Here is a 23,524-nt window from a genome sequence, read left to right as displayed (position 1 = left end):
GAAAGTTCTTGAAAATTCGGAAGAATTTTGCGTGGAAGCAAGCCGTGTAAACTGGGCAGTGTTGGTAAAATCACTCATAAATCTCAATCAACGAGCGCTCCCCTGCGATCGAAATCGCTTGCGATTTTGAAGGAATGCATCACGCTTGAATTTTTCATGCTAAAACGCATCATTTTACTCATTTGCCAAAAAATCATTTTGGTTTAAAAACGCATATGAAATCAATTTGGGGCAATTTATTGCTTATACATAAAAGAGTTTCTAATATTGTATGCGACAAACGTCAATTCATTGTTTTTAACGAAGGAGAACAAAAGAAAACCTACGATGATTCAAATAGATGATTCAACTCATCCATGAGTTTTTAGGTGCTGAGTTGGGTGCGTTTCAACTCACGCTTGATTTCAATCACCCATGAGTTTTGAGATTTTGAGTTTTTACCAACACTGAAACTGGGAAGGAAATTTCCGCGGAAATTCAGAAGATCTTCACCTGGAAATGCTTTCCGTGGGAGTTTAAGAGAGAGTTGTGCGAGCAACATTGATTATACATACAAACAGTATGAAACGAACTCACGAGTTCCCGAAAAGTAATTTCAAAAAAAATATATCCCTTGATCTGCTAACATCCAATGGTCTGGAGGTGTTCTGGAAGATGGCAATGTACAAGGGTTATCAGCATTCGTCTTGAATTTTAATTTGAAGGATGATTTCTCGCTTAACTTTTGAAAAGGACCTAAGTAACATTTTTTTCATGAATTAATTTGAATAGCGCAATCAACAGAGCAACATGAAAGCTATTGATTGCAGTATTCAAATAAAATCATGAAAAAAATGTTACTTAGGTCCTTTTGAAAATTTAAGCGAGATTTCTTCATTGATGGATATAACTGATTATTCGCTTGAATCGCGGGAATTGCTTCTTACGAATAACGTTTCAGAACTGGTCCTTAGCTTAATTTTCTTCGGTCCTTGAGACATATATTCATAGGTAGGGGAACAGACGGCTTTGGCAGGTTTTGTTCTATTATTGGCAGGGGGGTTTTTGTCGACCGAATTTTATGAAATTTGGCCACAATATTCTTTGATATGCAAAAAATGTTTGGGCCAAATTTGAGCATAATCAGTCATAAAAAAACCCCTGCCAATAATAGAACAAAACCTGCCAAAGCCGTCATTACCCCTATATGTAAAACAAAATTTTAATTGACGGGAGCTGCTTATTTGCGTCCTCTTGGCAGCACAGCTTACTTCGATCTCCTCTGTCTGAAACATGATTATGCATATGTACAACATGTGATAGATTTAGTTCGGAAAAGGTATTGGAGGGTAACCGCCCCTTCGGTGGGCTTTGATCCCACGACCCCAGTTCGCATGACAGGTGCTTTCCCTACTAGCGGGTACTGATGAAACCAAATTCCCAGCACCAAGTACCAGCTGATCTCTCGCACTACATTTTCAGAATTAACTCTCTCATATGTATTTTTGTACACATGCCAACCAAGTAGGATGAGTATTTAGTATTGTCCGGCTCCTACACACTTGCTTCATCAGCAACGGCGCTCAATGAAGTAGGGGGTTGTGTGAGGTTGTGCCAGTTTGGTCGTCAGATCCCGAGCCGACATCACAAGCGAAGAGAGATCGCCACTCGAGTTCAGTACATTCAGTGGCTTAATACCCGGCATATAGGCAATTAACTTTGAAATGAAATGAAATTTCACCAAATAATACGATGTCCAGTCCATGATAGCCAGGTTCTGATTTTTGATGAAAACCACGGTATTAGGCGATGCGCGGAATTAGGGCAGGTCACGGTATCAATTTTATTGCTACCTATATTCGAACTCCTGATCGGGGGAAATGCTTATCTAATCTTCCGGTCAATGTCATCATATAGTGCATATACTCCTGTATATACACCCGATTCTGTTTTTACACGGATTTTTTTTTACACGGCCGTGTAAAAAAAAATCCCATTCAAAATTTTTGCAAAGTTGCTCCATTTTGCATTTTCGAATTTTGGTTTTTTGAATTTTGAACTGAAAACTGTTTTTTACACGGAACGCATCCCCCGTTTAAAAAAGAATCGTGTGTATACGATTGTGATGCATCACCAGTGCTATATGATGTGCACGTATTACCTGGCAATCTAACTGCATTGATTGTCTGCCTTTTCAGAATTCCCAATAAGATTCCGTTGAAATATCACAAATGATGGTAATTGTTTGTGGAAAGGGAAAGAAAAGTGCAGTGGGTACCGGCCAAGTTCCCCCTGGCAGTGCTAAAATGATAAGCGGGAACAATACCTGATTCCATTTAAATTATTTAGTATCATTAGTGATTAGCACACGTTATTATTTTATGTGGGGGGCACGCATGGAACATATTTTTCAACGCGGGTGTCAAGCGGCTGACCCATGCTCGACCAAAATAGTAAAATTTAGCTAGAATATTTTAATTTTATTTGATTGTTTTTATTTTATTTTTATTTTTTGCCATCAAATGATTAGGAGCTTATTTTCAGCATCAAATAACGCAAGAGAGGGTAAAACTCTGCGTTGCATAGAACAGTTTAGGAGGTCCCCGATTCGGTGCATTGTTGCACTGTCGTGTGGACCATGGTTGTCCCGTGTCGTTTATGGCGATTTCGTTCCCGCATCTATGACGCCTTTGCTTGAACAAATCAAATCAACAATTTTATATAATGGCTGGACATGTTAATAATTCATTCTAGTTCTCAAATCTTGTGGTAGATACTTCTGGAGACTGTCAAGGCGGTGGGAGGGACATTGCCTATGAGTCGCAGAGGCGGCTGTACTCGGGGCGGCAGTATGGTGAAAGCAGTTTCAGGACAGTTTTCAGTTTTCATACTTAAGAGAATATCTAGAATAATATTATATTTTGATGAGCAATAACAATGCCATCCTCCAGTTTTTAATCACGAGCTTTATTAGTAGCATAAGTTATCAGTACTCGTAATATACTTAATTCGGTGGGCACGCTTGGAACCAGTGTCGGGAAATGTACAGTAAAACACTGTGATTATGCGAATGTTTACATTTTATCCGGTCAAATTTCACGCACCGCACAAACCGAAACAGTTTTCCAAAAATGTACGCCCTCATTGTGACATTTTTTTACCGATGAGGCAAACTGTTTGTATGTTCCTGCCTGCTGCTGCGTGAGAGTCGAGCCGTCGGTGTACAGTCAGCAGATTTTTGTTTCGGTTCGTGCGCTCTCAAACAAAACAGAATCGCGTTTAATTGCCTGTGGCGCAAAGCCTAGAAAGAATGCTAGCCGTTGGTACTAATTCATTAGTTCTAGTCTCTAAAATGAGCAAGGATTAAAGAAATAATCATTTACCACAAAAAACGGTCATACGTCGTGAAATGAGCGTACAGAAACATTAATTGTGGGAGAGAAAATAATTAAATCATGTGCTGACTGTCGTCTGCCTAGTCGTGGCTGCTGCTGGGCTACCGTGTTTTTGTTTTTCTTTACTTCGTGGCAGATTGAATGATAAAAAGAAATGTCAACCGTTCCCGTCCCTGCTTGGAACACATTTTTAACTCAAGTTCGACCAAAAGTGTAAAATTTAATTGATTTATTTTAATTCAGTTTAACTATTTTAATCTTTCTACGTCAAATGGTTAGGTATTTGTTCCCCCACCCTCCCTGCTCCCTCCTTTTCTATTTTATGTTTCCAAGCTTAAACCAACGTAATCATATTAATCCCAAACTGCACGTACCTCTATCATATCAATCTACATAGCTTTTTCGACAATCACCAGAAAACGGATTTCAATCATTTCCCTTCTACCATAAGTATACATCATCTAAGCTGTAACAAACTCTATCGTAACTGTATAAGACATTATAAGGTTCCACAGCAATCGCTAGAGCCGGAAGCGGTCAACAAGCCGCTCCACACTCTCCTCCTCTATCTTATATTCTCTCACAAGTTTACTACCCTGAAATTGAACTGTTTCGGACCCCTTATGGGTCTGATGCAGAGGACGGGACGCTCGAGCCTACCATTCAGTGGATGGAAAGATCCGTTGTGATAAAGGGTCTATCACAAGCCTCGGATAACCTGGAATAAGTTTTCCACGAGTCTAGTTCACATTGATTTCATGAGTTCTATATATTAATCGTCACGTTGAAAATGTTGACTGGGCTCCCCTTTCTTAAGCGGAGAGGGGTCTAGAACCATCTTAACCCTTTCCTTCCCATGGTAGCTGTAGAGCTCCATCAAATTTTGCACCTTCCAACATTCATAGAATTATTTCAATCACAAAAAGCAGTATTTGGCAAAACTTTATGGTTCCATTAGACTGCAAATATAATCAATTTTGAGTAAAAATAGTGAAACTATTGAAAACAATCAAGTAACTATTGATTTACAATCTAAAACTTTTTTTTTCGTTTTCCACTAATTTTAGCTATGCCAAACAACTTTTGTTCAAGCATTTTTTCCATAGATGATTCCTTCCTATTGAAATCTTTGAAAAAAGTCGTGGGAAAGAGAGGGTTAAGAATTGACTCCAGCCCCAAAAACCCCTGCATACAAATTTTCATTAGTTTCGATTAGTTTAGTAGTTTCCGAGTCTATAAGGTCAGACGGACAGAAAATTATTTTTATGTAGGGGAACGGTTCGGCAATTCATCCCAGAGCTCCTATTTTCATCCCATCAAAAACAACAATGAAAAGGAGTTTGATTTGTTTCGTATTTTTGTATTTTTTTCACCAGTGAGCACGCTTGTTAGCAAAAAGAAGCGACAAGATTGATGCTGTATTACTTTGTTTTGCTATGAGATGAATATATGTTCAGTAAGATGGAAAACGGAACAGTTCCCCTATATAAGATAGGGAGCTTCGTGGTAATTTCGCATATGGGGTAATTTAGCCAACTGCTTATCCTCAATTCTTATTGATAATGTGCAAGTTATTATAATTGAAAGTTTACACTACATTTCCTTTACCCTGTTACTTATTCTCATAAAGCAGTCCCAAAAATTATTCGTTTTAATAGCTAATAAAATAACTATTGAAGACTCGTTCCAGAGAACGGTCCATTTATTATAAAAAGTAAGGCCTCATAAATAATATTTTAGACGTCATTTGCACTACTTGTTAGTAGTATAATTTAGTTCACAGCATAGTATTTCGGTCATATAGGATGGTGAATTATTTAAAAAAAATAACGAACATAACACCAATAAAATCGCCCTGTAAAAATGCACCACTACGCTGCAAACAACTCCTCTGGTGGCAATAAAAGCAGTGAACTAAAACGGATCTTCCAAAAACAGAGCTGTAATTGAATATGGTGTTCTACGCCATACTCTAAACAGGTTTCCCGCCCGCAAAAGGAGGAACTTAAGTGCAAAGTGTACTGTCATCATAGTACAAGTTAGACCACGACAAAACTTTATGCGGATATTTTTGTATTTCCAGCATTTGAATATAGGTTTTAGCTTTCAAATATTTTTCGAAAGCTTTTCCTTCCCACAGCTTCTGTTCCACTTATTCTTCCATACCTTAGCTTAGTGAGCGGCCTTGCTAGCCAATCGCTTGTCGCGTTCCTCAGCAATGGACAGCTTAACACCCTTGCCCTTTGGCAGCGAGATGAAAGCCTTGGTGGCCTTGCCGATGATGAACACGTTAGTCAGACGGGTGGCGAAAACGTGACCGGTGGCGTCCTTGACGTGCACGATTTCGAACGATCCCGGATGCTTCTCGCGCTGGATCACAGTGCCGCAACGACCCAAATTCCTTCCGCCGGTGATCATGCACAAATTTCCCGGTTCGAACTTGAGCACATCCATCACCTTACCAGTGGCGATATCGTACTGGATCGAGTCATTCTGGTGAATGATTGGATCGGGGTAGCGGATGGTACGGCCGTCATGGGTCAAAATGAATGGTACCTTCTTGGGGCCGATCTGGACACGTTTCACCTTCAGAAGCTTGTACTATAAACAAAGGAAAGCATTTAATAAGCGGAGTCTTAACTTGTTGATACGATTTAGTTAAAGTACCTTGGCTTCTTCTGGAGTGATTCGGTGAACGGTGAAGCGACCCTTGACATCATAGATTAGACGGAAGTTTTCGTTCGTCTTCTCAATGCTGATGACATCTGAAAAAAAAAATGGAATAACAAATGTAATAATCATTGTACTGATTTATGATTTAAATTTTCGATTACAACAGTATTGTATTCCGCCAAATATGTTATTAGTGAACCACAAAACTCATTGCTTCTAATGACCGTCAGCGGAATATCAGTTTCTTTGGGCCATGTTTTGACAAGACATCCGGCATGATTAAGCCACTGTCCTGCTTCGATGTGGCCGTAAGATGAATCGGGTTGGAATCCAATTTCTAAACTACATAGCGCTTTTAGGGACACAACTCCAAAAGCAAACGACAGGCAAAAGCGAAGAGCAGTTTTTCTCCTTTGCTCTACTTCGTACACGAAAAAATGGTTTTCAGATGTGCTAATCGCCTAGACATTTACATTTGTGCGTTTACTATACACCCAGGTTTTTTTTACACGGTTTGGTTTTGGTCGTTTAAGACCTTCAGCGTTAATGAAGCAATGAGTTAACCCCACGAAAAAATTCACAAAAAATCAAAGAAAATTCACGTGGTATTTTAAAATCTGTGAAAGTTTAGGTTAACCGAGAAATTAATGAATTCCAACCGCGTAAAAAAAACCTGGGTGTAATCCAATGTTATGCGCCAACCGATGCTGCCGATCTCCAAGACAAAGAGAACTTCTACAGTCAACTCAATGCCGTCGTAGATAGAATTCCGAATGGTGATATCAAGATCTGTTTGGGCGACTTCAATGCGAAGATCGGCTCCGACAACTCGAACCATGAGCGCATTATGGTACGCCATGGTCTCGGAGAAATGAGCGAAAACGGAGAGCTGTTCGCAGAATTTTGTGGTAATAACGACATGATGATCGGGGGATTGCTCTTCCCTCATCGACCGGTTCACAAGGTCACGTGGGTCTATCGTGATAGCTTTACAGAAAACCAAATCGACCACATCTGCATCAGCCGAAAACGGAAACGGAAGCTTCTTGATGTACGGAATAAACGTAGTGCAGATATCGCGTCTGATCATTGGCGAAATACGCCTGCGCATTGCGCGGATTCGTTCGCAGGAGGAAAGAGTTGGACGACGATTCAACACACGCCGACTGGAAAATGCCACGGTGAAACGGTCCTTCGTTGAAGAACTGGAGACGCGTGCTGCAGATATTCCGGAAGGTGGCAGCGTGGAAGACCAATGGACCGCCATCAAGAATGCCTTCATCGCCACCAGCGAGAACAATCTGGGCGAACTGCGCACCCAGAGAAAACAAATGATCACCGATGAGACCTGGATGAAGATAGAAGAGCGAAGAAAAGCCAAAGCCGCTATAGAGCGATCAAAAACCAGAGGAGCCAAAGTTTTAGCCCGTCAACGATACTCGGCTCTTGAGAGGGAAGTAAAACGCTCATGTCGACGGGACAAGCGAGCGTGGGCAGACTCTCTGGCCGACGAAGGAGAGAGAGCTGCCGCAACCGGGGACATTCGCCTCCTCTACGATATCTCACGACGCTTAAGCGGGGCGAAGACGAATGCAACGATGCCTGTGAAAGATCCCAAGCAACCATAAGTACGGATAAGATGGGATGTTTTGGCTTAATCAGCTTTAAGTAATTTTTTGAATGGCTGAAGCGCAAAAGTGAACTTTGAAGTTCTGTTAAGGTGCTTTGAGCTCGATGTGAACCAAGAGTGAACTAATTGGTTTGATTAGGAACAAATTTAAGTAAAATGTAAACTTTTGGTTTCTTGGGACGCGAGTGATCAGTTATTGACCGACCCAACTGACCAGCTGAAACGCTGGTTCGAGCACTTCGAACAACTTCTTCGCCAGCCAGGCCATCACCACCTCGGCATGATCTGCCTAGGATCCGACGTATAACACGCGTTAATACTGAAGCTCCATCACTGCTAGAGATTCAAACAGCCATCCAAAGCATGAAATCGAATAAAGCCCCAGGGGTCGATCGCATATCAGCCGAGATGCTCAAAGCTGACCCCATGACATCCGCTCAACTACTGCATCGTTTCACCTTGCCGATCGCTCCTCCTCGGCAGGTTTAGTCATCAACGTAAACAAAACCAAATCGTTGGATGTAAACACGGTGACTCCTTCCAGTTTCACAGTAGCCGGGCAACCAGTGGAGAATGTTGAAAGCTTCCAATATCTTGGTAGCCAAATGGCGTCAGACGGCGGTACCAAGATCGACATAGGCGCACGGATCAAGAAAGCAAGGGCTGCCTTTGCGAGTTTAGGAAATATCTGGAAAAACAGGCAGATAAGTGAACGCACCAAAATACGAATTTTCAACTCTAACGTGAAATCTGTGCTGTTATACGCCAGCGAAACATGGTGTGTATCAGTGGAGAACACGCAACGGCTGCAGGTGCTCATCAGCAGATATCTGCGGTACATAATTCGGGCCTGGTGGCCTCACAATAGATCTCAAACAACGAGCTCGATAGTCGTTGTCACAAGAGGCTGATAGCAACAGAAATTCGGGATCGGAAGTGGGGCTGGGTCGGCCACACTCTACGTAGGGGCGAAAACGAAATCTGTAAACAAGCATTAGACTGGAACCCAGCGGGACATCACTGCAGAGGCATACCCAGTGGCTCATGGCGGCGGATTGGCAATCCTACACCTTTGCTCGCAAGGCTACTGGAGACCCCAATAATCTGTACGCCTAGAGCTTGAAATAACGAAAATTCCACTTCTTATTTCATTTCGTGTAATTAAATAAAGAAGACTATTTTTCTGTCAATCAGAAAATGCCGGGATAACATGGGTCAAACAGCGGGGCTACAATTATTGTAATTCTTAATGTTGCTTTTATTTAAAATATTGAATTACAAACAGATAGATAGGTTTATTGCAAATGGTTTTATTCTATAAAAAAACATTTTTAAGCTTTTAATGAAAAACTTGCCCCACATTTTAAAAAATTTCTGCAATTATTTTATTAAAACAACTAAAAAAGCCTTTTTAAAGACAAAAATTTTACATTTATAAAAAACAAATTAACACTATTATGCTCGAAGATAACATCAAATTGATTAAATCAGGCATAAAATGAAATTTTATCCTCAAATCGTGTAAAAAAAAAGTACAAAGGCATAATATCTGCATTAAAACGTATACAGGGTTGGTCGGAAATCCTGAAATATTTTCCGCGCCAAATCCGCGCGACATGAAATCCATTGCACGCAAAATACGCGCGACCCAGAGCTAAACTCTAAGCAAATACACGTGAAATATCATAATTTTTGTATCACAATTTATTGTTCATAAATTCGGTACAGTCGCATGTAGATAGGAAATCAAGCAAACATGGGACCGTTATGTATTTATGGGCAGTTTACTGAACGTCTTCTCTTCCAGTTAGTTTATCTATAATATTACCACAGAGAAACAGACGTCTCACTTAGAGCAGAATGCAATCAAAATCATCGCCACGGAAACATTTTCGTCTAAAACTAAAATCACTGAGTTTTGTCAAACGGCAACCAGATGGCGGAAGTGTAAAAACGTCAAACATAAGCAAAATCTATGGAAGCGCCATTGGTGGCCGATGGAGATGGAAATAACTGAATCTATCACCCTAAAGTGCAATTTTGACCTCTTTCTTGTTTTATAATACACGAGAAAGGCACCATCACCGCTAGCTGGATTACTCTGGGTTTTTTCACTCATGTCTTAAGGTTCCCCCAAACACACGCGACGAGACAATCGTGACGCGATTCTATCGCTTGGCGACTGCGATTTTGTCGCCGTTGGTATGGAAGCGTAAATGGAACATTGCCTGCAGCGACCCAACGATAGAGTCGCGGCGATGAAATCGCTTAGGTTTGGGGGAGCCTTTATTGTACGTTCCGCATCGTCCTGGACAAGGTGTATAAATTCTAAGGTGCCTTCCAGAGTAGACGCGTCTACGCGATTTCGCGCGAATACTGCATTTAAAAGAATAACAATCAATAATAAGGAGCTGTCAAATCGTATGGACGCTTCGCTTTGCACTTCGCGTTTACTCTGGCCGCACCTTAAGACTCCATCCAGTCTTGTATTCATTGAATAAGTAAAAGGCAAAAATCTATTGATACTTTATACCACGTGAATATGTGGAGTGTCCTTAAATGCAAGATGGTTTTGAATAAAAATGTTGGCCCCATCAAAACGCTGTATGGAGTTTCAACCTGCAGAGTCCTGCTTAAAGAATGTTTGTCTGACCTCATTCCAACAGTTGCTATTTTGAGGCAAGGATGTATTTTATTTCGGCTGGTGTACGTTTTGTATTTTGGACCTGATGACGATTAGAATCCGGCAGGACATCACAGCAGAGGCAGACACAGAGATTCGTGACTACGAAGCCTTAACAAAGAAATAGAGAAAATCACAACCAACCAAGCCTAAGCATTTATCTACCCAGTCTGGAGATCTTTAACATGGCCCTATGTATCCATATGGATGCTCCGGACTCATAAATGAATGAATAATACTAAAAATAAGTCGAGTCAAGTACGAGACACTGAAGACGGCCTTACTGTTGAGGTCGAAATACGTATCTGTCAAGATACAATTAAGTGGTGGAATTCAATGGGATTGTACAAACTCGTCTTATGACAAGTGAAGACATTCCACTAAAAAGCTCAAAATAATTTTCTAAAAATATGAATGTTGGCCGTTCGTGATCAAAACCTCAAAAGAAAAAAAAACGAATTTACTCACCCATGAATCCAGCCGGGTAGTTCGGATCTGTGCGGACCTTGCCGTCGATCTTGATGTGACGCTGCATCACAATCTTGGTGACCTCGGTGTTGGTCAGGGCGTACTTCAGACGGTTACGCAGGAAAATCACCAGCGGCAACGATTCACGCAGCTTGTGTGGGCCGGTGGATGGACGCGGGGCAAAAGTACCCCCGGTCTTGTCCAACATCCATCCTCTTGGGGCGTTCAAACGCTTCAAGTGTTTCTTCGGTCCGCGAGCCTAGAATTTTTTTAGATTAAGTTCGAACGATTATTATAATGTTTAAAATCTGTATGGCATATCGAGCGATAGATTGATATTTTGCTTCTCAAGTCCTTTGTAATATCACAAGTGGGCGAACTATGATCCTTCACGGTATCCGCTGTTTATCCAGAAAACCTTCGATGTCAACAGTTTTACTGAAATCGACAAGACGCAAATGTTTGCTGCACCATGGGCTTCCAATATTATGCGAATTGTATGTAGGTACTCCAATTCCAACTGGACACAGCACTCATTTTAGGTTTCGTAAAATAAAATCATCGTTGGCCGTAGGCCGCTTCTCAAAACACAACAACTCGATGCATGGGATCACAATATTCCACTTCTAACAGCGATGCACTAAACTTACTTTCGATAATCTTACTTTATTCGGTAACCATGAACTTGCTCTTCAATTTTTCGTAAATTAACTAGCATTTTTCACCATAAATTCAGCAAAATTCTTCAATCTATCAACTTGAATCAAACGACACGTTACTTACCATCTTGATAGTTTAGGGCGAAAAGAAAACTACGAAAGACAAGTCGCCGGAAGTTGTCAAAATCAGTTCAGTGCATCTGACATGACAGCTGTTAAAAATCGCAGCGTCGCTTTGCACGCGACGCCGCGTGATGTTTTGTGCTCGGTTTTGTGATGCTCAAAGAGATCTCGCTTAACAATAGATAATGACCTAATTTAAAAAGCAAACGAATCTATTTTAAAGGTTGGTATCGTGTTCAAAAGAAATTTCTTTTTCTATCTCAATCACATGTTAAATTCCGTTCACTGAATCGGAAAAGTAAAAAATCGAAGCAAAATTCTTACAGCAGTATCCACATGAAAAGAACAAAAAACAAAATTGGCATTTGTAAGGTTCCCACGCAAAGTAATGGGAGCTCCCGCATAATCATGGACCATACGTGGACCGCATCTGTTATAATTGAAGAGAATAAGTGGTATTGTAGCGATGGTCTCACTAATAGTAGTCAACTATAAATGAACAGTCTCATATACTGTTTCAACAGTAGCTCAGATGGTAAACGGCCAAACTACCATATGAGTAATGGGCGGTTACATAATTAACATTTAAATCTGGTCGTTTTTCGAACAAAATTTTCGATGTACCATACATCAGTTGGTAGATGTACAATTCAAGAACTATATAATTACACATCGACAGCATGTTATGTATTAACAGTAAGTGTTGATGTAGGCTTGGTATGGTGAATCAAGCTTAAAATTGTATGCTAACAATGAAGTGAATAGTGACAATATATCTTATAACACATATGTAATTTTGACTGCATGGCATGTCGTTTTTCATTATGCGGGCTGTCACTTTATATACTTTCGGAAAAATATTCTGCTCGATTATTGCGTAAGTAAAAGTGACAATTTGATTCTTGCAGATCAGTTGTCAAAATTGCTCTTGGTAATATTGAACAAAATTCCGTAACCTCTCTACTTTTTAAGTCGATACTGGCCTTAATCTGGGTCCAGCTTTTTACGCTAGCCATAAATTTACAAGGGGTGAATCGAATTTGACATATGCTGTGTACCGTGGACCCCCGATAATTTGAACGGTACCTCATTCAAATTAACGGGGTTCATTTTTAATTTGAGCTTCTGGTTACTCTATAAGCATCAGAAAAACTGGTTTCTGGCTGCTCTCTTTGCTGGTTTGTTTTGATTCTGCGTTCCATTTCACGATGTTCCATTTTTCTTCTCTCGATTCCACGTGGTAAATGACGTTTGATCAATTTTTAATTTGAACTATTGTCGTTTTCGGTTATTGCTGGGTCGAACCTAGTTCTGCACCGGATCCGCTCTAACAGCTGTCAAAACGTTCGGTTATTCGTTCAGGGCCCTGTAGCATAATCAGACTAATAATATTAGCTACAAGTTACAAGCTACAAGTCAACAAATTACAAGTACTTGTAATTTGCGTCGCATAATAATCTTTTGCCAACTAATAATATTAGTACTTGTATTATTAGTAAGGTTGAAATTACAAGTCCGTCAGGTTCATTTACCTGTCAAAATTCATCCGACAGTTCACCGTCAATGAGGAGGAAAACGATTTGTTTACGTTTGTTTGCAAATTGTGGATAGAATATATATTTTGACTGCGATAGGTATGCAATGCACGGAACACTCTCTGTAAATTTATCGAATCCGCGGTTTAAGCCGGCTTCGTGGTATTGGTATTTTTAACCAAGCCAATGGAATGCACACTGGAGTCGTTTTTACGTGATCTTTAGGATTGACTTAAGTTTTAATTAAGGCAATTTGTAAGTTACGCAAACGTATCCTCCATGATAAATCGAATCCCGCTAGACTTGTTTGTTGTGGGTTTTTGAAGAGGGTTTAATTTACGACTGTGTAAGACTTATGCGGGTTTAGATTTTGCTTCTAATTCGATTGTGAAATTTGGACGTTTTAGTTCAAAATCCTAACTGATGAAAATATCGTAATAAATTCTACTCAGAATTTAGGTAGTTTTTCCGTTTTTCCTTTCTTTCCCATGATTGTTGTCAAACATAATGCAATATGTATGGTCTTAAACAAGATTGTTTAGTATAATAATACAATAATACAAATTTCAGTAAATTAATATATTCTCAATTTTGAGATGAATAAAGTCAACTTTGGGTAAACCAAACTCAGCTTTGGTTAATATGTTTTAAGTGGATTAAGTTAAACTACTGTAAGTATTAGGAAACTCATTTTACTCAAAATAGGGTTATTGGTCCAAAGGGCGGATTTGAGCTAAAACAACCCACTTTTGAGTAGTTTTGGGTTTCTGTGTACTGCATAATTGCTAATGATTTTTAGCGCTCCACCATTTGAATACTTGATGTCAGCACTTAAATTACTTCTACTAGGTATATGCAAAGTCATTTGACAATTTTCATAATTCTCAGTGTTATATGGGAACGAGAAATTTATTCTTAGTGCCCAGTATTTCATTATATGGTAATTTGAAGCATCTAAAATAATAGTGTCTTTCTCTGTTAAGTCGTTGAAAACAATGAAACTATGCATAACTACTTTGCACTACTAAAATAATAAAATATAAGCTACTTGTAAATTAAATTACAGCACCATTCATACTTGTAAAAGAAACTACAAGCCAACGCTAATAATTTATACTTGTATTCTCTTTATGCAACATTTACTTGTAAATTCCACTAATATTATTAGTGCGGTTTACTTGTAATATTAGTCCTGTAAATTCATACTTGTAGATTCATTATGCAACAGAAAAATACAAGTTACAAGCTACTCTACTAATATTATTAGTACAATTTCGATTATGCTACAGGCCCCAGGTTGGATCGCGATCCGCACCAGATCCGACCCAAAATGAATGAGGTTCGCTCTGCCGATTTATCGAGATCCAACCTAGGTTCACCAATACATTCAAACACAAACTGTCAAACTGGTGTTTATGTTTACGCTAAAGGAAAATGAAAACGTAAAAGACACGGATGGGTATTTGATTTTGTTTGTTTCATTTGTTAAATTTATCAATTTTGTTGATCTTCCACGCAAAAATGGATTATTTTAATTTTGTGCTGTCTTCAAGTTGCTCTGATGGTGAATCGGATTCAGATATCGACATATTTTTCACTGATTACCTCAGATGATAGCTCCACTATAAACAAAATGAGGGTTGAAAATTTGGTTGAAAATGTGATTTATAAAATGCAGTGACGAGAAGGTAGCTGCTATTTATTCACTATTACGTTGTGTATTCGAACATATGCTTTAGGTATAATTTCTCTATCAATGGGAAAATAGCGTACCAGAGTATCTGCCGCTATGAAGTTATTTATACCAAAATGTTCATACCATTATTTTATTCATTATTGCAGTCTGTGCATAATTTGTTCAAGGTTACGGATTTGAAGAATATAAACATAATGTATTAACCCTGGCATTAACCATTTTTAAGACTTTGACAACTATATTGCCATCAACAAATTTATTGTATTTATTTATAAATGATTATTAATAAATAATTTCAATGGTTTATTTAGAAACATTTTTTATCCGAATTGGGCATATTTTTTAGTGGAAGAAAGGTTTTTAGTTATAATTCGTTGAAAAACGACAAAGACATATTTTTTCATTGTTATTTATCATGTTGAATCTCCTGTTTAGATTATGTAGTGAACATTATTTGCCTTTCTTGTATATTTGGTTTTTGCAGTTTTGTCGAAATCGCAATTTATCCCAAAGGGTCCCTCTTCTTGGGAGAAAAATAGCAAAAAAATGCAAATAGCAAAAAATAATGCTGTTCAACTCTTGTAATGATTTGATTCTTTGTTTTAAAATAAAAGGCCAAATCTCAATAAATGTTGTATTGGAGTGTTTCCATATTTTCTTGTACTGTTCCATTTCAATGACATAATTGATAATTCAAATTTACTGTAACACAGTCACTGTTACCCAAAAAGTTATATAGAATCAGCATAACAGTTTATCGGGAAACACGGATTGGCATAAATTCTTTCACGGCAATCCACATTGCCGTCGTCATTCATCACAAGCTCCTAATCACATTAATTTATTGATGGATTAATAGTCATTTTAGTCATTGAACAATTAACAGAAGAAACGTCTGATTTCCCCCATAATTCATAAAACAAGAAAAAAAACACTAATAACAAAATTCAATAGATAAAATATGTCTGTTTCTGCCAGCTGATAAAACTGCGAATTGAAAACAAAACAGATGATAGGGATTGAGTTCTCACTAATACCATCATACTGACTCGATCCCGATTCGTTTTTCGTTCGGTTATTCAGAGTCGGGGTCGGACCTGACCCAGGTTTAAAACCGAAAACGACATATGTTCAAACCAACGGGGTTCAAACTAAAAAGTGTTCAAGTTAAAAATGGTCATATTACCGGGGGTTCACGGTACATATTTTTTCATCGAAATGTCTTATGCCATGAATTAGTTGTCGATCTGTCATATTTTTATGTTGTGAAAAATAGGTGCGATGCAGTTAAACGTTTGGAGTTTTGTATAGGTATTTTCATTTATTCTAATAGGAATCTAATTTTTTATTATTTTTAGGACTGGCTTCTATTATGCGGGGCAAACTATCGTCCGTTTATTTCACGGCACGTTCCAATCAATGGTATTTTAGCGGACGTTCCGAATGATAGTGTACCAAAAGATATTTCAAAATCCAAGAGAAAATGTTTTAGACAAAAGTAAAATTATCTCTTGTGGATGGTATTTTTTAAATTTTTGGTTATAACGAAAATATAATTATTATTTAAATCTGTTGAAAAACCATTTGCAGAATGATATGAATAAGTAAATACACCGTTTTCACTGATACACAGCCGATGACCACCAACGGTCAAAATTTAGTAATTTGAGTGGCTTCATCCACATAGATAATAGGAAAAGCATAACCCGTTTAGTTATGTACCAATTTTGATTTACCTCGGATTTTTATTCGATTTGATTAAGACAAGAAACGCGTTACTTTAAGCCAAAAGAGCCCCGCATTATGGATTGAAACTACGTGAAACTTATGAAAACTATGAGGCTGCACTCGGAAGACCATGTAATGTGCAATAGCAGCTTATAAATGTTTGCATGTCTCCTGAACGAGATATCTGAAGACATCATGTAGATATTTCACAATGTCATAACTATTATATTCTTCATACCGCATGTTGAATAAATGAAAATCGAACAGATTCATCCAGAAGCGATTTTGGGTACCACGAGAGCGTTTACGAGCTTGAATTCCACCTAAAAAAAGTCAGCATTAAAATATGTTTTGATGAGAAATATTACTCTGTGTTCCGGTATAACACTCCAATCGCTAGCAAAATTATGACAAATCAATGTTTTCATAGAAAATTTCAACTTCATAGATTGCTAAGACCCATCTATAAAAATTATAGTGGACACACCATATGTCAAAAGGGGTGATGCAAAGCATTATGGCATCATCGAGTAAAAAGCTGGTTGTTATTTGGGGAAAGAAATACAAATAAACTTAGTTTGAGTTGTGCATTCTTTGTAACAAATATATTCACACTTGGTGGAAGGGATAAATTGGTCACTATAGTACATATACCTGGGAGCTGCGGACTCGATCGAATCCAATTTTCAAGATATTTTGCTTGAAACTCGCAAACTTCCTCTCGATGTTCAATGTACACGTTACGATTTTCTCACATTGAATTATCATTGTGTTTATCTTTATAGAATTAATCACAAAGATTTCGTCAATTTACTGCATCGCATAAATTAACGTGTCGAAAATTAAATACCCTTTACTTATTTTGAATCCGTCGATATATTTAAAATTACGCCAGAAAATTGAAATTTGTTCAAAATGAGCTATATTTAGCTGGGTGGTGCGGATAGAATCGATTTGGTTGTCAAACTGAAGCCAAAATTTTCTATTGTGCCGGAGCCAAACATTGAAGATTGTGGTTATGTTCGTTTCTGATCTAATATTGAGAAGTATTGTTATTATTTTGGGAAAAAATAAAATTAAACTTTGTTTGAGTTTTGTATTCTTTGTAACAAATATTCTCACATTATATTTCGAGTGGAAAATTAGTGGGAATGTAATTAAAAAGGACTCGTTACGAAATTTCACGAGATTCAGCAGCTGATTGGAGCATCAATGTATGTAAACAATCGTAAAGTCATGTAGAGTCTAGCGCATTTGTGCACCCCCGTGCAGCGTGGAAAGAGAAATTCGAAGAGCGGGAAATGTTTGACAGCCAAGTAACTGCAAAATAATTTAGTTTATGGAAGTGATTTCAAAATATCCCTCTGCTCGCTTGAGCGCAGAAAAGCGGCTCTATCCGCAGCACCCAGATATTTAGTATGAGTTGATTTATACGTGTACTCTCTCGGCGGCGCTCAAAATGCAAAAAACCTCTCTCGATGCGATGGATACTTTTTGACAGCTTACCTTGGAGATTTTTTGGCACTCGTTTTGACTCTATCCGCAGCTCCCAGTAGTATACTTGCGGGGAAAATCAGCAGAAGAAAACTCACATGCCAGCGAGGCTTTGATATCCGGCGGAACAGAGAAAAAAAAAGTCGATTTGCTGTCGTCCGTGAAGTATTCCATGGACTCCACGCAATACAGCGGAACGGCAACGGAAACGGTGGATTTGACAGTCAGCCCATATATTTTCTGTCAAATTTTCCGTTTCCGTCGTCGTTCCGTTGAATTGTGTTGGTGCTTAGCTGCCAAACGTGTTGACGATTATTAATAAGCACGAGTTGCGAATGGTAAATATTAACTTTTTCACACTATTTGTACCGAGATTTGCACAGCACACAACCGACCGGGAAAATTAAATATATTTACAAAGTAACAGACTAAAAATGGTTAATCGAAATGCAAATGATAGCTTAAATTGAAAATAATCTTTATAGCAAAGCTGTAAGGTTATGAAAAGATTAAAAGTTGGAAAATGCTGAAAAGGACTAAATCGGCACCAACATTTCAAAAGGGCAAAACTGCTTTTGTAAACAAGAGCTTCTCACGTCGCTGGTGGGCTTGTTTGTGCCCGCCCACGCAATCCAGTGCTATCGAATGAAAGAAGAGGATTCACCGCTTCTGTCAGTGGTGTTGAACTGCGTGCGTGGACTCAAATTAGCCCACCAGCGACGTGAGAAGCTCTTGTTTACAAAAGCAGTTTCACCCTTTTGAAATGTTGGTGCCGAAATAATAAGCTAATCAACTTTTTAATTTTTCTCCGTGTATATACATTGACAGTCGCTGTATGCCCAAATACAGCCCTGTTTTTAGTTCTGTCAAAACCAAAAAAAAAAAACAACGATCGTTGTCAAAAACAAGAAAATCCGTCGCCAAAAATGATAAAACGCCATTTTGCATGTGCCGGATACATTTTTGTTTGAAGAATAATGTTATCGTTGGTGGAAAAACAGTGAATCTGTAAAGAAACAGGAAGAAAAGTTAAAATACGAGTACATTATGGTCTAACCGGTAGGACTGCGTTGGGTTTGATAGAGATCCTGCGGTATACGCCGTACAAAGTGCTCCTGGAGCCGTAGATAAGAAAAATTGGAGCTTACGAGGATTTTTCATTTCTACGAGTGAAAGTGTTCGGGAAAAAGGAATATCAGTGAAACTGTGAAGAATCGACCGATATCAAGATGATGTTTACGGTAAGTACATCCCAATTTACGTAATGATTCTATAAAAAATATACCTAATTAATTTTTTTCGCATTATTGCCTAAACTTCCTTGACCTAAGTAAAAGTCCTGTAACTGGTAGGCTATCGTAACAAATGAATATACTTATATACTTAATGGACAATGAGAATGATTTTCTCAGGCTAAAAAACGATGATAGCAAAATAGTTTGATACAAACTTGCTTTATAAAGTATAATACTATTATACTTTAGTTCCTTGCCCTGAAAATTAGCTCTGTGCCTACAGAATTACTTAAAACTGAATGAATAAAATTACAAATTACAATTTCAAATATGTACTCTATTGTAAATATCTGTCGGCTTCAGATACGGAGCCTTTCAAATTTATCATACATTTTAATCAGAGTGCATGTTATAGCAATAGCTTGAGTGCATTCACTCTGATTTTGATTGTACAGCATACACTCTGATTTTAGGATTTATATTTTTAAGTCATATTCCAGAAAGCCTATCCCTGGAATGTCATGTTCTAGAATGCAATATTCCCCAAAACATGATTAAAAAGAATAGATACATTATAAAAAAAAAATACTTTTTTTGAATTTATCTTCCCTCGTCTGTCACGCATTTTTGAATATTCAAAATCTTGACTCACTGAAATATAGAACAATATCATTTTTATATGACCGTTGTCAGAGTGCTTCCAAGAAATGCAGACAAGATTGATATTGGCAAAGACGAGCACTTCATCATTAAGTTCGAGCGTTTCTAAGATGTTGAAGATTTTTTTGAGATTTTAATGAGTTTGACCTGATCTGAAGGAAGATAAAATGGATCAACGTATACAGTCGTCAATCTTGATTATCACCCAGAATTGTTCGAGGATTCTCCAAGATTTGTTTTCAACCGAATTAATTCTGAAGATCACAGCGATCAAAACACCACCGCAATTGGTTGAATTCCGAACGCAACGAAACTTATAGATTGTAATAACCATTAGTGTTCTTTCGCTGTTCTCATCATGGTGCAGCTTTTTCCATAATATGCCAGATCCCACAGATCCAATAGAAGTTGAAATACTCAGGCGAAGGCAAAGCTTAGGCTGAATATTAATCGTTCTTCCCGAAAAATAGTGTCCACGGGGTAGAGACGGCTGCCGGTCGCTGGTTGGCAGGAATAAGGTTTGATTGTAATAAGTAGAATAGAGGCTTACTCACAAGTCACAGCTAGTATGTCCATGACCTCACTCACTCACTCAAGAGGGGTACATAGGACCAACAGGGGCCAACGTAAAAGATCTCCATCCTGGGCAGCTGCACGCTTTAGCCTTGACCTAGGCCCAGATCAGATTCCTGTCGACTTCCTTTATTCCTTTGTTAAGGCTACTTCGCCACGAGCCCCTGGGTCTGCCTCTGCTGCGATGGCCTGTCGGATTTCGTCTCCGCTCTATGTGTAGCCGACCCACCTCCATTTGCGCTCTCCAATTTCTGTCGATGGAGCTTAGCATTCGAGATCCAGTTGTGAGGCCACTAGGCCCGAGTTATAAAACGTAGACTCAGTTGATAAATACTTGCAGTTTCTGCGTGATCTCTGCTGCTACATACCAAGTCTCACTGGCGTATAATAACACAGATCTCACATCAGAGTTGAACATTCGGAATTAAGTGCGGTGACTAATCTGACTGGATCTCTGTATATTTCGTAAACTCGCCAAAGCAGCCCTAGCCTTGTTGATCCGTGCTCCTATGTCGATCTTGCTCCGTCCGACGCTAACTGGCTGCCAAGATATTGCAAGTTTTCGATCTTCTCCCCTGCTTGCCCGGCTATCGTAAAGTTGGAGAGATTGTTCGTTTTAACATCCAACGATTTGGTCTTGTTGACATTGATGGTGGGACCTACCGTAGAGGAGCGTTCGGACAGGTCGTTCAGCTTACTCTGCATATCAGAGCGGCACCGTTGTGCTATTAGAGCAATATCATCAGCCAAATCGAAGTCGTTTAGATGCTCCATAGTAATAGGCTGCCAGGACAGTCCACGGTTTGGTAAACGGTCAATTACACCCACCATAATCTCGTCGATTACGGAACAGTAGCGGAAATAGAATACAAACTTGCCTCACTTCAGCAACTAACCAAAGCTACATTATCCAGAACTCAGCACGTGTAAACTTCGTACTGCGTTTCTATGAGGCCGACGATTTTGTCCGGAACTCTCTTGCGTCTAAGGGCGCCCCACAGATTTTCGTGAACCTGACGATCGAAAGCTTTTTCGTAGTCAATGGTTTGACTCGATTTGAGAATTTGAGTTTTTTCAAACAGTGCCATTTCATTTCATTTTTTTGGCTAATTTTGTCGAGTGTAACATTCATGCGATCATTGATCACAGCAGAGCCTTGATATTGAGGTTGAGGAAACATAAGTGTAAGCGCAGCATTCGGAAATCCAAAAACGATTGTCAGGGTATTGAACCATCTTTGCCAGTAGTTCATAAGTTACCTACGTGAAACTGAGAGGGGTAGAGGGTAATGATAAATGTGACGATTTTTAGAATTTTTTTAGATTATTCATACAATTCTTACTTACAATAGACAATATTCACTGTGGATGTGTACTGAGTTGAGAATCGGCAAAATGCTTTTAAACTGCATAGGTATAATCAAGAGAAATGATGAAACCATGACAATAGGACTAAGACTTTATTTACACGTATCAAACCATCCTACACAACCGTTGTGAGAATATCACCATACATTTATTACCATCTTTTGTCTTTCTTTTCAGAGTGGATATCGTGGCAGTCATAAGGTATTTATACTAGTACTTTGTTGAATTCATGTATATTTTAAAAGTTTTGTTGTTTTACAAATATTTTTATCCAAACTCATTTTTTTCTTCGTATTTGGTAGTAATTTAGGGTAAGGCGGGGCAAGATGAGTCACGGGTTAAGATGGGTCAGGGCCGTTTTAGACATTGTATACATTTTAATGTAGAGATTATGTGGAGCTTTATTGTCACTCGATTTGATGATAAAATTTAATTCAGGTAGAGTATGGCAAGGTAAAATATTTTTCAGCATTGTTTCTTATGCGAAATACACTTTCTATAAAACGTGTAATCTCGTCGAGCAATCTAAAATTTAAACATCTTTAGTAATATAGTGAAAGAATCATAAGTAATGTAGGCGATGTTATGCTAACTGCGTTGAAATAAATAAATTTAATCGAAAATTAGACATTCTAACATGAACTTGCAAATTGGGCAAGATTGGTCAGCACTTACTGAAGGGCATAGTTCGTATTCAAAACATATTTGCCATTGCTGATTTAATCATTTTAAGGTTACTTACATACTAAAAATGTATAATTTTTGTCTTTTAGAAAGCAATACATGGACGGCTTGTTTTCATAAGAAATTACAGACATTTTCAAATGTAGAGCCATTTCTTTATCCAAAGCTAATAAAACTAGCTATCTGTGTGTAATTTAATATCTTCTTCTCTTAAAAATGAGTTCGCAGTCTCTTTGAGGCAATATAACTCCCGAACGGATGGACCGATTTGCAAGATTTTCTCACTAATCGATTCGTCTTGAGGTCAGTTGTGTTTATATATACGAAAAGTTTGCAAAATTAATGGGAAAAGTTGAAAAATATCAAAATCGGGTCGAGTTGGAAGAAAACCCAATACGGTTAATGAACTCAACGATTTACAGTTAGAATGAAAAATAATGCAACCCCGAGCAAGGTCGGGTACGTTTAACTAGTTGGGAATAAAATCAATAACAAATGCGGAATTTTAAGGTGACCCATCTTACCCCGGCATTCTACTTTAATGACTCAACATGAAACAAACTTTGGATTTTTTTTTTGTTATTTCATATCCCTGGATTATGAGCTATTTTTATAGATCCATACTTCATTACTACTTCTTTATATAGCCTTCTTTATAGATACTTCATTAAATAGCCTAAGCATAAATCTAATGGTTTATTTTGTCCGTAGGGGAGGCCGGGGCAAGATCGCCACCCGGGGCAAAAAGAGCACCCCTTAATTTTACCGCTATTCTGCTATTTTCTCTCTAAATAACCCCGCACTCCGTGAAGCTATAGTCCAACAAAAGACTTGACACTAAAAAAATATTATAAAAATAAAATGATTCTGAAAAAAATGAATTAACAAAAGTTAGTGAAAACTTGATTTTTTTTATAAGGAATCAGCATTGGAAAATAAAGT

The 23,524-nt window shown here is 38.3% G+C and overlaps 2 protein-coding genes across 5 annotated transcripts in view; one reads left to right on the top strand and one right to left on the bottom strand.

Moving 5' to 3' along the window:
- Positions 1-5,430: 5,430 nt before the first annotated feature.
- Positions 5,431-11,756, bottom strand: LOC134211293 (small ribosomal subunit protein eS4). The gene is made up of 4 exons (XM_062688014.1): positions 11,612-11,756; positions 10,829-11,087; positions 6,042-6,139; positions 5,431-5,975 (listed from the first exon to the last, which is right to left on the bottom strand). The coding sequence occupies exons 1-4, from the start codon at positions 11,612-11,614 to the stop codon at positions 5,547-5,549; spliced, it is 789 nt and encodes a 262-aa protein (XP_062543998.1). The 5' UTR covers positions 11,615-11,756; the 3' UTR covers positions 5,431-5,546.
- A 7,188-nt stretch (positions 11,757-18,944) lies between these two features.
- Positions 18,945-23,524, top strand: part of LOC134211298 (serine/arginine repetitive matrix protein 1) — a 45,930-nt gene continuing 41,350 nt past the window's right edge. For 2 of the 4 annotated variants that reach the window (XM_062688035.1, XM_062688032.1), the window contains exons 1-2: positions 18,945-19,304; positions 22,076-22,099. In XM_062688035.1, coding sequence (XP_062544019.1) covers positions 19,293-19,304; positions 22,076-22,099 — 36 coding nt within the window. In that variant the 5' untranslated portion in view covers positions 18,945-19,292. The remainder of the gene's footprint in view (positions 19,305-22,075; positions 22,100-23,524) is intronic. The other 2 variants (XM_062688033.1, XM_062688034.1) reach the window with 2 other exon arrangements.

Source organism: Armigeres subalbatus, chromosome 2, assembly GCF_024139115.2.
Source record: "Armigeres subalbatus isolate Guangzhou_Male chromosome 2, GZ_Asu_2, whole genome shotgun sequence".
NCBI classification, from domain to species: Eukaryota; Metazoa; Arthropoda; class Insecta; order Diptera; family Culicidae; genus Armigeres; species Armigeres subalbatus.
This window is presented reverse-complemented; position numbering and strand designations above follow the sequence as displayed.

Coding starts and splice junctions, on each gene's coding strand:
- LOC134211293 (XM_062688014.1), bottom strand. Junction 6,140..10,828: donor CTACCCGGCTGGATTCATGG/GTGAGTAAATTC, acceptor TTTTTTTTTCAG/ATGTCATCAGCATTGAGAAG. Junction 5,976..6,041: donor TCACTCCAGAAGAAGCCAAG/GTACTTTAACTA, acceptor CTTTGTTTATAG/TACAAGCTTCTGAAGGTGAA.